This window comes from Oncorhynchus nerka, linkage group LG10, assembly GCF_034236695.1.
Source record: "Oncorhynchus nerka isolate Pitt River linkage group LG10, Oner_Uvic_2.0, whole genome shotgun sequence".
Lineage (NCBI taxonomy): Eukaryota > Metazoa > Chordata > Actinopteri > Salmoniformes > Salmonidae > Oncorhynchus > Oncorhynchus nerka.
The window spans coordinates 60,400,851-60,413,537 of record NC_088405.1 but is presented as its reverse complement, the minus strand read 5'-3'; the positions used below and the strand labels follow the sequence as shown (position 1 = coordinate 60,413,537).

At 41.5% G+C, this 12,687-nt stretch overlaps 1 protein-coding gene across 2 annotated transcripts; it reads right to left on the bottom strand.

Annotated features, from left to right (window-relative positions):
• Positions 1–4,476: 4,476 nt before the first annotated feature.
• On the bottom strand, positions 4,477–12,687 carry LOC115135733 (RPA1 related single stranded DNA binding protein). 2 transcript variants are annotated; one of them, XM_029670778.2, is made up of 15 exons: positions 11,564–12,687; positions 11,335–11,477; positions 10,983–11,175; positions 10,719–10,827; positions 10,481–10,581; positions 10,257–10,376; positions 10,049–10,144; positions 9,094–9,261; positions 8,853–8,995; positions 8,513–8,655; positions 8,211–8,258; positions 7,972–8,099; positions 7,472–7,753; positions 5,627–5,809; positions 4,477–4,798 (listed from the first exon to the last, which is right to left on the bottom strand). In XM_029670778.2, the coding sequence occupies exons 1-15, from the start codon at positions 12,189–12,191 to the stop codon at positions 4,662–4,664; spliced, it is 2,622 nt and encodes an 873-aa protein (XP_029526638.1). In that variant the 5' UTR covers positions 12,192–12,687; the 3' UTR covers positions 4,477–4,661. The 2 variants fall into 2 exon arrangements, with proteins under 2 accessions (XP_029526638.1, XP_029526639.1); XM_029670779.2 differs by having other exon boundaries at positions 8,513–8,652.

The window sequence follows — 12,687 nt, the reverse complement described above, 5'->3', positions numbered from 1 at the left end:
AACATACAGTATAACTTACTAAAGTTAGCAGAATCATACCTAGCACAGGAGGCTGCTGAGGGGAGAACGGCTCATAATAATGGCTCGAATGGAATGATATTAAACACATGGAAACCATGTGTTTGTTTAATACCATTTCATGAATTCCGTTCCAACCATTATGAAGAGTCCGTCCTCCCCACTTAAGATACCACCGGCCGCCTGTATTACCTAGCCTACACACACAGTATTAAAGACCCAGTACAGTCACACTGAACAAACACAGAAATGCAACATGTAAAGTGTTGTTCTCATGTTTCAGGAGATGAAGTAAAAGTTCCCAGGAATTTACCATGAGCAGAAAAAAATCCTCTAAAATCAAATCAGGTCAAATTTGATTGTTCACATACACATGTTTAGCAGCTATTATTGCAGGTGTAGTGAAATACTTGTTTCTCGCTCCAACAGTAATATCTAACAAGTTCACAACAATACACACATCTAAGGAATGTAATTAAGAATATATAAATATGGGTGAGTATAGACTAACAGCAGAATAGAATACAGTATATACAAACAATGAGTAATGCAAAATATGTAAACATTAAAGTGACTAGTGTTCCATTTATTAAAGTGGATTGAGTCTAATTTATATATATATATATATATACACCCACCAGCAGCCTCTGACGGCAGTTTAACAGTCTGATGGTCTTGAGATTGAAAAACAACTGTCTCAGCTTTGATGCCCCAATACTGACCTTGTCTTCTGGATGATAGCGGGGTGAACAGGGAGTGGCTTGGGTGGTTGTTGTCCTTGATCTTTTTGGCCTTCCTGGTACATCGTGTGCTGTAGGTGTCCTGGAGGGCAGGTAGTGATGGGTATGCCGAGGAACATGAAGCTTTCCAACTTCTCCACTGCAGTCCTTTCGATGTGGATAGGGGGGTGCTACCTCTGCTGTTTCCTAAAGTCCACAGTCATCTCCTTCGTTATGTTGACATTGAGTGAGAGGTTATTTTCCTGGTACCACACTCCCAGCGCTCTCACCACCTCCCTGTAGGCCGTCTCGTCGTTGTTAGTAATCAAGCCCACTACTGTTGTCGTCTGCAAGCTTGATGATGAAGTTGAAGTCATGCGTGGCCACGCAGTCATGGGTGAACAGGGAGTACAAGAGAGGGCTGAGCATGCACCCTTGTGTTGAGGATCAGCGAAGCGGAGGTGTTGTTTTCAACCTTCACCACCTGGGGGGCGGCTCGTCAGGAAGTCCAGAAACCAGTTGCACAGGGTGGGGTTCAGACCCAGGGCCTCAAGCAAGAGCTTGGATGGTACTATGGTGTGGAATGCTGAGCTGTAGTTAATGAATAGCAATCTTACATGGGTGTTCCTTTTGTCCAGGTGGGAAAGGGCAGTGTTGAGTGCAATAGAGATCAAATCATCTGTGGATCTGTTGGGGCAGTATGCAAATTAGAGTGGGTCTAGAGTTTCTGGGATAATGGTGTTGATGTGAGCCATGACTAGCCTTTCAAAGCACTTCATGGCTACAGACGTCGGTAGTCGGGTCGGTAGTCATTTAGGCAGGTTACCTTAGTGTTCTTGTGCACAGGGACGATGGTGGTCTGCTTGAAACATGTTGGTATTACAGACAGTCAGGGACAGGTTGAAAACGTCAGTGAAGACACTTGCCGGTTGGTCAGCACATGCTCAGAGTACACATTCTGGTAATCCATTTGGCCCTGCGGCTTTCTGAATGTTGACCTGTTCAAAGGTCTTACATCGCTACCTGGAGCATGATCACAGTCGTCCAGAACGGCTGGTGTTCGCATGCATGTTTCAGTGTTACTTGCCTCGAAGTGAGCATAGAAGTAATTTAGCTCGTCTGGTAGCTTCGTTTCACTGGGCAGTTCGTGGCTATGCTCCCTTTTGTAGTCTAATAGTTTGCAAGCCCTGCCACATCTGATGAGCAACAGAGCCGGTGTAGTACTATTCAATCTCAGTCCTGTATTGACGCTTTGCCTGTTTGATGGTTTGTCGCAGGGCATAGCGAGATTTCTTATAGGCTTCCAGGTTAGTCCCGCACCTTGAAAGCGGCAGCTCTACCCTTTAGCTCAGTGTGGATGTTGCCTGTAATCCATGGCTTCTGGTTGGGGTATAGAGTGGGGCAAAAAAGTATTTAGTCAGCCAATTGTGCAAGTTCTCCCACTTAAAAAGATGAGGCCTGTAATTTATCATAGGTACACTTCAACTATGACAGACAATATGAGAAGAAAAAAATCCAGAAAATCACATTGTAGGATTTAATGACTTTATTTGCAAATTATGGTGTAAAATAAGTATTTGGTCACCTACAAACAAGCAATACAAACAAGCAATATTTCTGGCTCTCACAGACCTGTAACTTCTTTAAGAGGCTCCTCTGTCCTCCACTCGTTACCTGTATTAATGGCACTTGTTTGAACTTGTTATCAGTATAAAAGACACCTGTCCACAACCTCAAACAGTCACACTCCAAACTCCACTATGGCTAAGACCAAAGAGCTGTCAAAGGACACCAGAAACAAAATTGTAGACCTGCACCAGGCTGGGAAGACTGAATCTGCAATAGGTAAGCAGCTTGGTTTGAAGACATCAACTGTGGGAGCAATTATTAGGAAATGGAAGACATACAAGACCACTGATAATCTCCCTCGATCTGGGGCTCCACGCAAGATCTCACCCCGTGGGGTCAAATTGATCACAAGAACGGTGAGGAAAAATCCCAGAACCACACGGGGGGACCTAGTGAATGACCTGCAGAGAGCTGGGACCAAAGTAACAAAGCCTACCATCAGTAACACACTACGCCGCCAGGGACTCAAATCCTGCAGTGCCAGACGTGTCCCCCTGCTTAAGCCAGTACATGTCCAGGCCCGTCTGAAGTTTGCTAGCGAGCATTTGGATGATCCAGAAGAAGATTGGGAGAATGTCATATGGTCAGATGAAACCAAAATATAACTTTTTGGTAAAAACTCAACTCGTCGTGTTTGGAGGACAAAGAATGCTGAGTTGCATCCAAAGAACACCATACCTACTGTGAAGCATGGGGGTGGAAACATCATGCTTTGGGGCTGTTTTTCTGCAAAGGGACCAGGACGACTGATCCGTATAAAGGAAAGAATGAATGGGGCCATGTATCGTGAGATTGAGTGAATACCTCCTTCCATCAGCAAGGGCATTGAAGATGAAACGTGGCTGGGTCTTTCAGCATGACAATGATCCCAAACACACCGCCCGGGCAACGAAGGAGTGGCTTCGTAAGAAGCATTTCAAGGTCCTGGAGTGGCCTAGCCAGTCTCCAGATCTCAACCCCATAGAAAATCTTTGGAGGGAATAGAAAGTCAGTGTTGCCCAGCAACAGCCCCAAAACAATCACTGCTCTAGAGGAGATCTGCATGGAGGAATGGGCCAAAATACCAGCAACAGTGTGTGAAAACCTTGTGAAGACTTACAGAAAACATTTGACCTCTGTCATTGCCAACAAAGGGTATATAACAAAGTATTGGAGAAACTTTTGTTATTGACCAAATAGTTATTTTCCACCATAATTTGCAAATAAATGCATTAAAAATCATGTGATTTTTCTGGATTTTTTTCTCTCATTTTGTCTGTCATAGTTGAAGTGTACCTATGATAAATTACAGGCCTCATCTTTTTAAGTGTGAGAACTTGCACAATTGGTGGCTGACTAAATACTTTTGCCCCACTATATGTACGGTCACTGTGGGGATGACATCATCGATAGTGGAGTCAAGCCCTGTCTTCCTGATCGTCGTCTGCCTGGGGCGTTGTATTGTAAGCAATAAACTGACACCTGCCTTCTATGTAACCTAAACCAAGTATACATCAGTCATCTCTCTCTTATCTTAGTGGACCTTGCTCACTAGCTTTGCATTTGTTTAGTCCAAGTTTACCTGTGAATGCAAGCCTGGAAAAATAATACAGCATATTGTTGATTTGACACATGATTTTGTTTGTGATATTGCAGTGTTGTAATCCAACACATCTTGATCTGTCTTCATTAGTTTCAGCCAGTGTGCTATTGAAAGTGTGTAAGAGGAAATGTTCTAGCAGGATTTAAAATGAGCTGTGTCAACAAACACATGAAACGTCAACACTACTGCTGCCATAACAGTGCACAAGATAATACATCACACTGTAGGCTTGAAACACCAAAGTTCAAGCAAAATAATTTAGGAACTTCCTTTGTTTACAGCATCACAAGTTGGAAAGTTCAGCCTAATGTGAAACCAGTTTAGTAACCACACTATAGCTCAAATGTTTAAACTATATCCTGTTTCAGGATGTTTAACAGAACTAAACTATTTTACCTTCTGCATAGTTCCATGTACTTTTTTTCCCCCAGAGCCCATGTAGCTTGTCTTTATGCTATGGCATAAATAAACATTAAGCATGTGAAAGACAATTTGACAAATATTGAAGTAAAAAAAAGTTAATGAATCCTCATTTAAAATGTGATTTTATTTGTTGTTGAAATTGTGTTTTTTTTTCAAAATACTCAAACCCCCGTTTAAAAAAATCTACAAAAATATTTCCAGTATTTAACAATAACATTTGTCTGGCTAATCATGTTAAAAGAACACATTCATTTCAGATTTGTTAGACAACACATACTGTGGTCCAATATCTATACCAAAGCAATATCAGTCATTCGATACACCTTGGTGATGATAACCTCCACTTTTTCTCCTCCCAGATGACAGAGGTCAAGGATACACACAAGATGGGTGTCTTTCAGCTCCTCAGCAGTTGCTAAAATCTCCTCTGAAAGAAAAAAAATTAAGAAAAACCAGCATACACAAATTAACTTCGGAATATTTAAAATTGTTGGAAACATTATGTATGCAAACCTCCTATAAACAGGGTCTACATTCTACACTGAGTATACAAACCATTAACTTAAAGTTATTGATGTCACTTGTTAAATCCACTTCAAATTAGTGTAGATGAAGGGGAGACAAGTTAAGGATTTGAGCCTTGACAATTGAGACATGATTGTGTATGTGTGCCATTCAGAGGGTGAATGGGCAAGAAAAAAGATTTAAGTGCCTTTGAACGGAGGTATGGTAGTAGCCATCGAACTGCTGTTTGGTTTTTCATGCTCAACAGTTTCCTGTGTGTATCAAGAATGGGCCACCACCCAAAGGACATCCAGCCAACTTGACACATTGGAGACAACCTAGACCAGCAACTCAATACTAGGAAGAAGTTCCTAATGTTTGAGTATACTCAGTATGTAATTAATAAATGCCTAATATTATAAATTGACAATCTACCATATCAATTGTTTGATTTGACCCTGTACCATGTAATGAATAATCAGTCTAGCCTAAAATGGACAGCGCATTTGATTTGCCATAACTGCTTTCTTAAGTGGACTCAAGTTTCAGAGTTGAAAGCCCCATTTGGAGGTCAACATTAGGAAATAATATATTGTAAATATGCATGTGAGCAGGTCAAGAACCACGAATAGCACTCTCCTTAAATAGCCTGGAGTTTTACCTTAGCTAAACACACTGCCCCATGACTTGTTCTCAGGGGTGTGTTTAACCTTTACCCTTCCCTCCTGTCCCACTCTACCTGGTGTGTTACCTGGTTCAGGGAGAGCAACCTCACTCTGGCTCAGGGGGTCTGCGAGAGGGTAGATGAAGCCTGCAGACAGGCAGGACAGAAGTGTGTTGTCATGGGGGTCTTGTGTTAGACCTACGGACCTGGGGTCCCCAGATGACATCACGGGAACAAAGGCAGCATCGATGGCCATCTGCTGGTTTATACCTGCCAGAGAGAGAGACATGTTAGAGTGTGTCCCATCGCTGCAACTCCCGTACGGACTCGGGAAAGGCAAAGGTCGAGAGCCATGAGTCCTCTGAAACATGGCCAAGCCGCATTGCTTCTTGACGCACTGCTCGCTTAACCCGGAAGCCAGCCACACCAATGTGTCAGAGGAAACACCGTATATCTGGCGACAGCAGTCAGCTTGCAGGCACCCGGCCCACAAGGAGTCGCTAGAGGGCGATGGGACAAGGAAATCCCAGCTAGCCAAACCCTCCCCTAACCTAGACGACGTTGGGCCAATTGTGCGCCGCCTCATGGGTCTCCCGGTCACGGCCGGCTGTAACACAGCCTGGGATCGAACCCAGGCTGTAGAGACGCCTCAAGCACTGCGATGCAGTGCCTTAAACTGCTACGCCCCGAAATTATAGAAGTTAAATAAAACCACTAAGGATGTATAAAAAAATATTTTAAAAAAAATCTGGAGTGAAAGTGAATTGAATTTTTTACCGGTACAGGACCTCTCATGTGCACAAATATTTTTGATGAGTCTAATAGTAAAGACATGTCACCTGTTACCTTTTAACAGTGGTGGAAAAAGTACCCAATTGTCATACTTGAGTAAAGATACCTTAATAGAAAGTGACTCAAGTCACCCAGTAAAATACTTCTTGAGTAAAAGGTCTAAAAGTATTTGGTTTTAAATATACTTAAGTATCAAAAGTCAGAGTACAAATCACTTCAAATTCCTTATTAAGTAAACCAGATGGAGACATATTATTGCTTTTTTAATTTAGGGACAACCAGGGTCACAGCTCAACACTCAGACATAATTTACAAATGAAGCATGTGTGTTTAGTGAGTCTGCCAGATCAGAGGCAGTAGGGATGTTGTCTTTAAGTGTATGACTTGGACCCTTTCATGTCCTACTAAGCATTAAATATGTAACGAGTACTTTTGGGTGTCAGGGAAAATGCATGGAGTAAAAAGTTAATTGTTTTAGTTAGGAATGTAGTAAAGTAAAAGTTGTAAAACATAAATAGTAAAGTACAGATACAGCAAAAAAACAACTTAAGTACTTTTACATCACTGCCTTTTAATGGGCCATGAACACAACCAGGCATGATGTCTGATTGTCAAACAAATCACATCTGCATACATTGGTCCACTAAAATAATTCCAGCATCAAACTGTACTGTGCACCTGACATTTGATGAATGGAAAGAGATGTCTATTAAAACACCCCAAAAATGACGTCATTCAGCAATTGTCATTGGAGACACTTGCAGCCTGAATTGATTGAGTCTACTCACTGGTGTCCGCTTGCATCACATTCCCGGCAAATCATCTCTGCCTTGCAAAAATGTTGTTTACCTCAAACTACACCGCATTTTGGAGTTATACCACCAGGTTACGTCCATTCACTCATTTCTCATGAGGCTGACAGGCGCCAACAATAAATTATGGTACAATAGCCTAAAGTTTTGATCTTTGATTTATTTGTGATAGGCTCATGTTTTACCAGTACGCCGTACCGGCACTATTTATTTTGCCGGTACTCTGTACCGGACTGGCTTACCTTCACCCCTGAGAACAATAAATCACAGATTAACTCCAATCAAATGAAAAATTACAAACAAATGATTTACATGAGCTCTACATTACCTAATATTGTGATTTTATAGTATCCTTTGCAGGTTACTGGTGAGAGGGTGTCTGTGGTTTGCTCTGGAGTCCACCTAGCAGCATGTAGGTTACTTTGCTGCAGCAGAAGGGTCTTGTCATCAAATCTGAATCTCTGAGAAAGGCTCTCTGAGTACACACCACCAGGATGTAAATATTCTAACACTTCTTGTCTCTGCTTTGGCCACGAGCTGCTTTCCCACGATGTCCTATCACAGTCTGCAACTGCTCTCTCTCCAGTAGCGCCTTCACTCTGTGGAATATCTTAGAAACAAAATAATATAGGCCTATCAATGTCACTAGCCTTGTAACATCCCACACGAATGATGCGATGGCAAGTAGTTTCCATGGTTTCCAACAGCATAGTTAATCTCTGGCTAGCCCCCACACTTCACTAGCCATGCATAACCCATAGAGAGGAATACAAGTTAGGCCACATAGATAAGTGGTGAGATTATGTTAATGTGGCAAAACACTCATACCTGGTAGACCTAGTTGTCCACTGGCTCTAGTTTGGTCAGTTCTTTTTTCTAGTGAACTAACTTCCTCTGTTTCAGAATCACTCTCCTCTTCACCTAGCTCCTCTTCTGTTAAGCCATGGCCAGCCTCTCTGTGAACAGACAAAGCTCTCACCATAACCTGAGCTACTGGGTGGGTCCCTGATGGGCATAGAGAAATTATTACAGTGACCTGGGATGGTTGACGATAGTTGATTCATTACCTTTTCTCTTGCATCCTGGCACGAGTAATGTAGCATCGCTTCATCACTCTAAAAGACAACAAAAAATTCTAAAACATTCAAGTAAGAAAATATGCTAATCTAATTTCCAATGCCATATTAAAGGAGAGTTATAAATACAATTTTGAATGTCTAATAGCCTACCCTTGTTTTAGGGTAGCCATACTAAACAAGTGGACCGTGGTCCAGATTCGGACCCAGAACGGAGTCAACAGACCGCAGGTCCCGATGAGATTATAATAATTTAATCTGCAATGTCTCTCTGCTCCACTTGGATTACTCACCTCTTGGCTTTTCTTTTCCGTCTGCTGGGTGAGCTCTGCACACTAGAGGGCGCTGCTTCCCTGTTTATCAGCGTCTGAGTCACTTCTACAGTCCTCTGATCACTGGGTGGGTCAGATTCAGCCACAACAGACTGAACCATCTGCTGGAGAGAACCAGGCATTACATTATAAACTTGCTTTACCAATGACAATACCTATAAAGTTCTGTACATGCAACTGGTGTTTTTATGTCTTGCAATTCATCCTGCTAATTTTTCTTGTAAAAAAACAACACATTTACTTTAGAAAAAGACTAAGTGTGTTGATCACATGAAGTCTGTTATATATCTATGAAGCCTACCTGGTCTGACAGAGTCTCCTCTGGCAATGTCACATAGTACACAGCCATGATCTGTCCTTGGATTGCCAGACGCTTGTGCTCACGATAATGCAGACCCTCCATCTCACTCTTCAAGTCATTTGCAGCAACTAGAGGAACTTGAGCTGAGAAATACAGTGTATTCGGAAAGTACCCCTTCACTTTTTTCACATTTTGTTATGTTACAGCCTTGTTATAAAAATGAAAAAGGTTCACCTCTTACCTGAGCCATCTGCCACAGACTGTGTGAAGATAATAGGGGCGTGAGGGAAGCAGTAATGGCCACCAACAGCAGACTTCTTCAGCATGACACTGTCCTTCAGAGTCTTGGTCCATTGGATGAAGCTCTTCACCTTGGGGTCTGACACGTAGGGCTGGCCCTTGTGATACCCTGATGGAAAACTACATCTGATCGAGTATAACAACTACATACTAGATCTTAACATAAAGTTGCAGTGCGTTTCCCCATATTCCTTTTTAAATAGAGCAGTTTTACTGTTGATCTTTTCTGTTTCACAATGTTTCGCATTTGTTTGATAAGCAGTTGTATGAAAATTGGGTACTTTTTCCAGTTGAGTAAAAGATACCCCGTAAAAGAAAATGACTCAAGCAAAAGTCACCCAGTAAAATACTAAAGTAAAAGTATTTGGTTTTAAATATACTTAAATATCAAAAGAAAGTATAAATCATTTAAAATGTCTTAAGCAAACCACTCGTATATATATATATTTTTTTAAATTTACAGATAGCCAAGGTCACAGTTCAACACTCAGACATAATTTATAAACTAAGCATTTGTGTTTAGTGAGTCATTAGGGATGATCAGGGATGTACTCTTGATAAGTGTGTGAATTAGACAATTTTCCTGTCCTGCTAAGCATTCAAAATGTTACAAGTACTTTTGGGTGTCAAGTAGTACTTAAGTTAAAAAACTTAAGTACTTTACACCACTGTATATAAGGGACAATTCTTGTGTGTTTATTATATATTGTATTACCTTGTCTGCTATTTTATTAGTATGTTTTACTTTTATCTATATGTCTTCCTCAACAGTACAGAATACATGTAGATGAATAAAAGTAAGCATTTCACTGTACTGTCGTCACATCCACTGTATTTTGTGCATGACAAACTTTAATGGTATCTTTTGTTTCTTTGCAAATGACTGCAGCACTTACCTGTAGTGAATATCTGTGTCTCACAGCTGCTGGTGAGGTAAGGCAGTGAGTCTTGCTCCTGACACTTCCTCATCTGAGTGCAGACCAGGTATGTCACTGCATTGGGAAGAGGGGGGGTGCAGAGCAGGGAGAAAAGAAGTACAATTGAGAGAATTCTGTTGCAGTTTATCTATGCAATTGTTGGTATTATACTAACTGTCATATTTACTTGGGTATAGCCCATTGAATATTTCTGGTTGTGAAGAAGCAAAAATCTCCAAAATGAAAGGAATATTGGATGTTCCATCCACTGCATGGACCCAGCGGTAAGTCCAGTATTTTTCTGGGCCTGCAAAAAAATGAATAAATTATGGGCATGTGTGTTACACTTTCACGTGGAATTACCTAAGTGAGAAATAAGTGAGTAGTGCAAGTGTAATGAGCAATTCTTACCTGTGTTCCCCTTACTCTTTATTCTCTCCACCCGACTCACAAAAGTTACCAAGCCAATGACATCACATGCAGAATTGCTGGCCAAGCTGTCCAGTTCTGATCTAGAAGAAAAACATTTATAAGTAGTTCAGGCAGATGATAAAGACTGCTTAGTAATCTTGGAAAATGTTACCCAGGGAAAGGCCTTTGTTTTTACATCAAATCTAATTTCAACTGCATAATGTGGTTGTGAATTTACCTAATGGCGAACTGGTAGGAAACCTCAGGCAAGCCCCATTGAGGTGGCACACTCTTGGCTGGAACCACAGTAAGGACTGCAGTGGGATTCCGTGGATTCAGACAAATTTCTGCAAGGCAGGCAAAGTCAAAATTCATACTAAAATTAACAGTTTCACAAATCAGACAGAATGTTCTCTCAAAATGACTACTCAGGAGTGCTGCCTGGCAACATACTGGTAATGTTGATTTACTAAGTTGTGAATGACTTGGTTCAGTTCAGTACCTACTGAGTGAAAGCTCTTCATTCTGTGGTTGTCTATGTGAGGTCGTGACCTGTTCTGATAGCTCTGCTTGAGGGTATAGTTTTGGAGATAGAGCACAGTTCCAACATTCAGTCTCTGGTACCATTCTGGGCACAGCTCATTCCACAGGACAAGGGACATGGTGCCACTCTGGTCTGCAACCTCAAAGTAGGCCTGGAGAATAGAGAAATAAACAAAATCCTGATGAAATGTCATTCAGAATACTGACACATTCGAAGAGACATTAATTATAGTGTCAGGGTTCAGTAGAGAAGAGATGGTGTATTGGTCAATGGTATGGCACAGATACTTGATTATATGTTTATGCCTCACCTGGTATGGGTAATAAATCTTGAGGTCAGGTTTTCCATAATACCGAAGTCTGGATTTATGAATCACCCTCACTATCAGGGGGAGAGGTCGAAACATGCATCCGAGTGACGACTCTAGATCACACAGGAGGGTCATCTTTGACACTGTTGAAGACAAAATATCTTAACACGATTTCTATTGGAGATTGTGGTTTCTCACAAAAGTCAGCAACTTAAATTCACATCTTTACCATCCAGCACCACCTCTGATGGGGGGACATCTGGAACCCATAGTCTGCCTTCAGGATCCTCGTTATTCCAAAGAGACAGGTAATGTTTGCGGCCCACCTGCAGAGGTGAATCACTTTGCAATGCCACAATGTTCCCAAAGCCATCCTTTGAAATCATGGGGAGGGAATCTAAGTCCTTAATCTTGCGCAACACATTAGACTCCTTTGAACCATGTTCAATCTTCTCGATGCAAACACAACCCTGACCCAATCTTCTCTCATTGAAAACAAAGGAGCACTGGGTGATGTTGATATCAATTCCACTACGAATAATATTTTTGTGGATCAGATGATTTAAACTACAGTCAAGAAGGCACTTGGCCTGCCAGACTCCATCAGTCACTATCATGTCATAGCTGTAGCTGTCAGGAGGATGTTGTCCAACATTTTGTTGTTCTGTCAAATATCTCTGAAGTTCAATGACAGCTACAGCATCCGTTTTATCAATTTTAAGTGTACGTGTTTTTGCAGCAAAGAACTGTTCCAAAGTAGAATGTAAGAAAGAATTCTGATTATTTTCAGTCAATGGATCGGAACAAGCCGATATGTTCTGAACTTCTTCGGGCATCATTAATGCGCAACAGGCCATGCACTGGGGGAAATGGGTTTGTTTACAACTACCTACCTTGAATGTATGCCTTGGCTAACGATGTAGTTAGTTAGCTAACTTTAGCTCTGTAAACAAAGATTGTTAACAGCCGTTTGCTGACTAGCTGACCACGCAAACAAGCGTTGACCATCAACCTAGTGCTAGCTGTATCGGTCTTGCCACATCCAATAATATAGCTAGCTTTTTCTTGCAAAAAAAACGCCAGTAGCTAACTTTAGATATTTAGCTAACTAACGCGTTAGCATGCTAATGACGTTACCGATAAACAAGAATGAACAGTCTCCGTTTTATGACTAGCTATCTCGTTTTGTACTTACAAAATACGATAAAATCACGATACATTTTTTGGAAACATTGTAGCTAGCTAGTTACAGCATCATAGAGAGTTCCGCTTTTGCTTCGGCGGCAGTGGATTTGAATTTTGGAAGCGGTTATTCTACACATCAACGCGGTGCTGGCATGCCCCACTGACGCA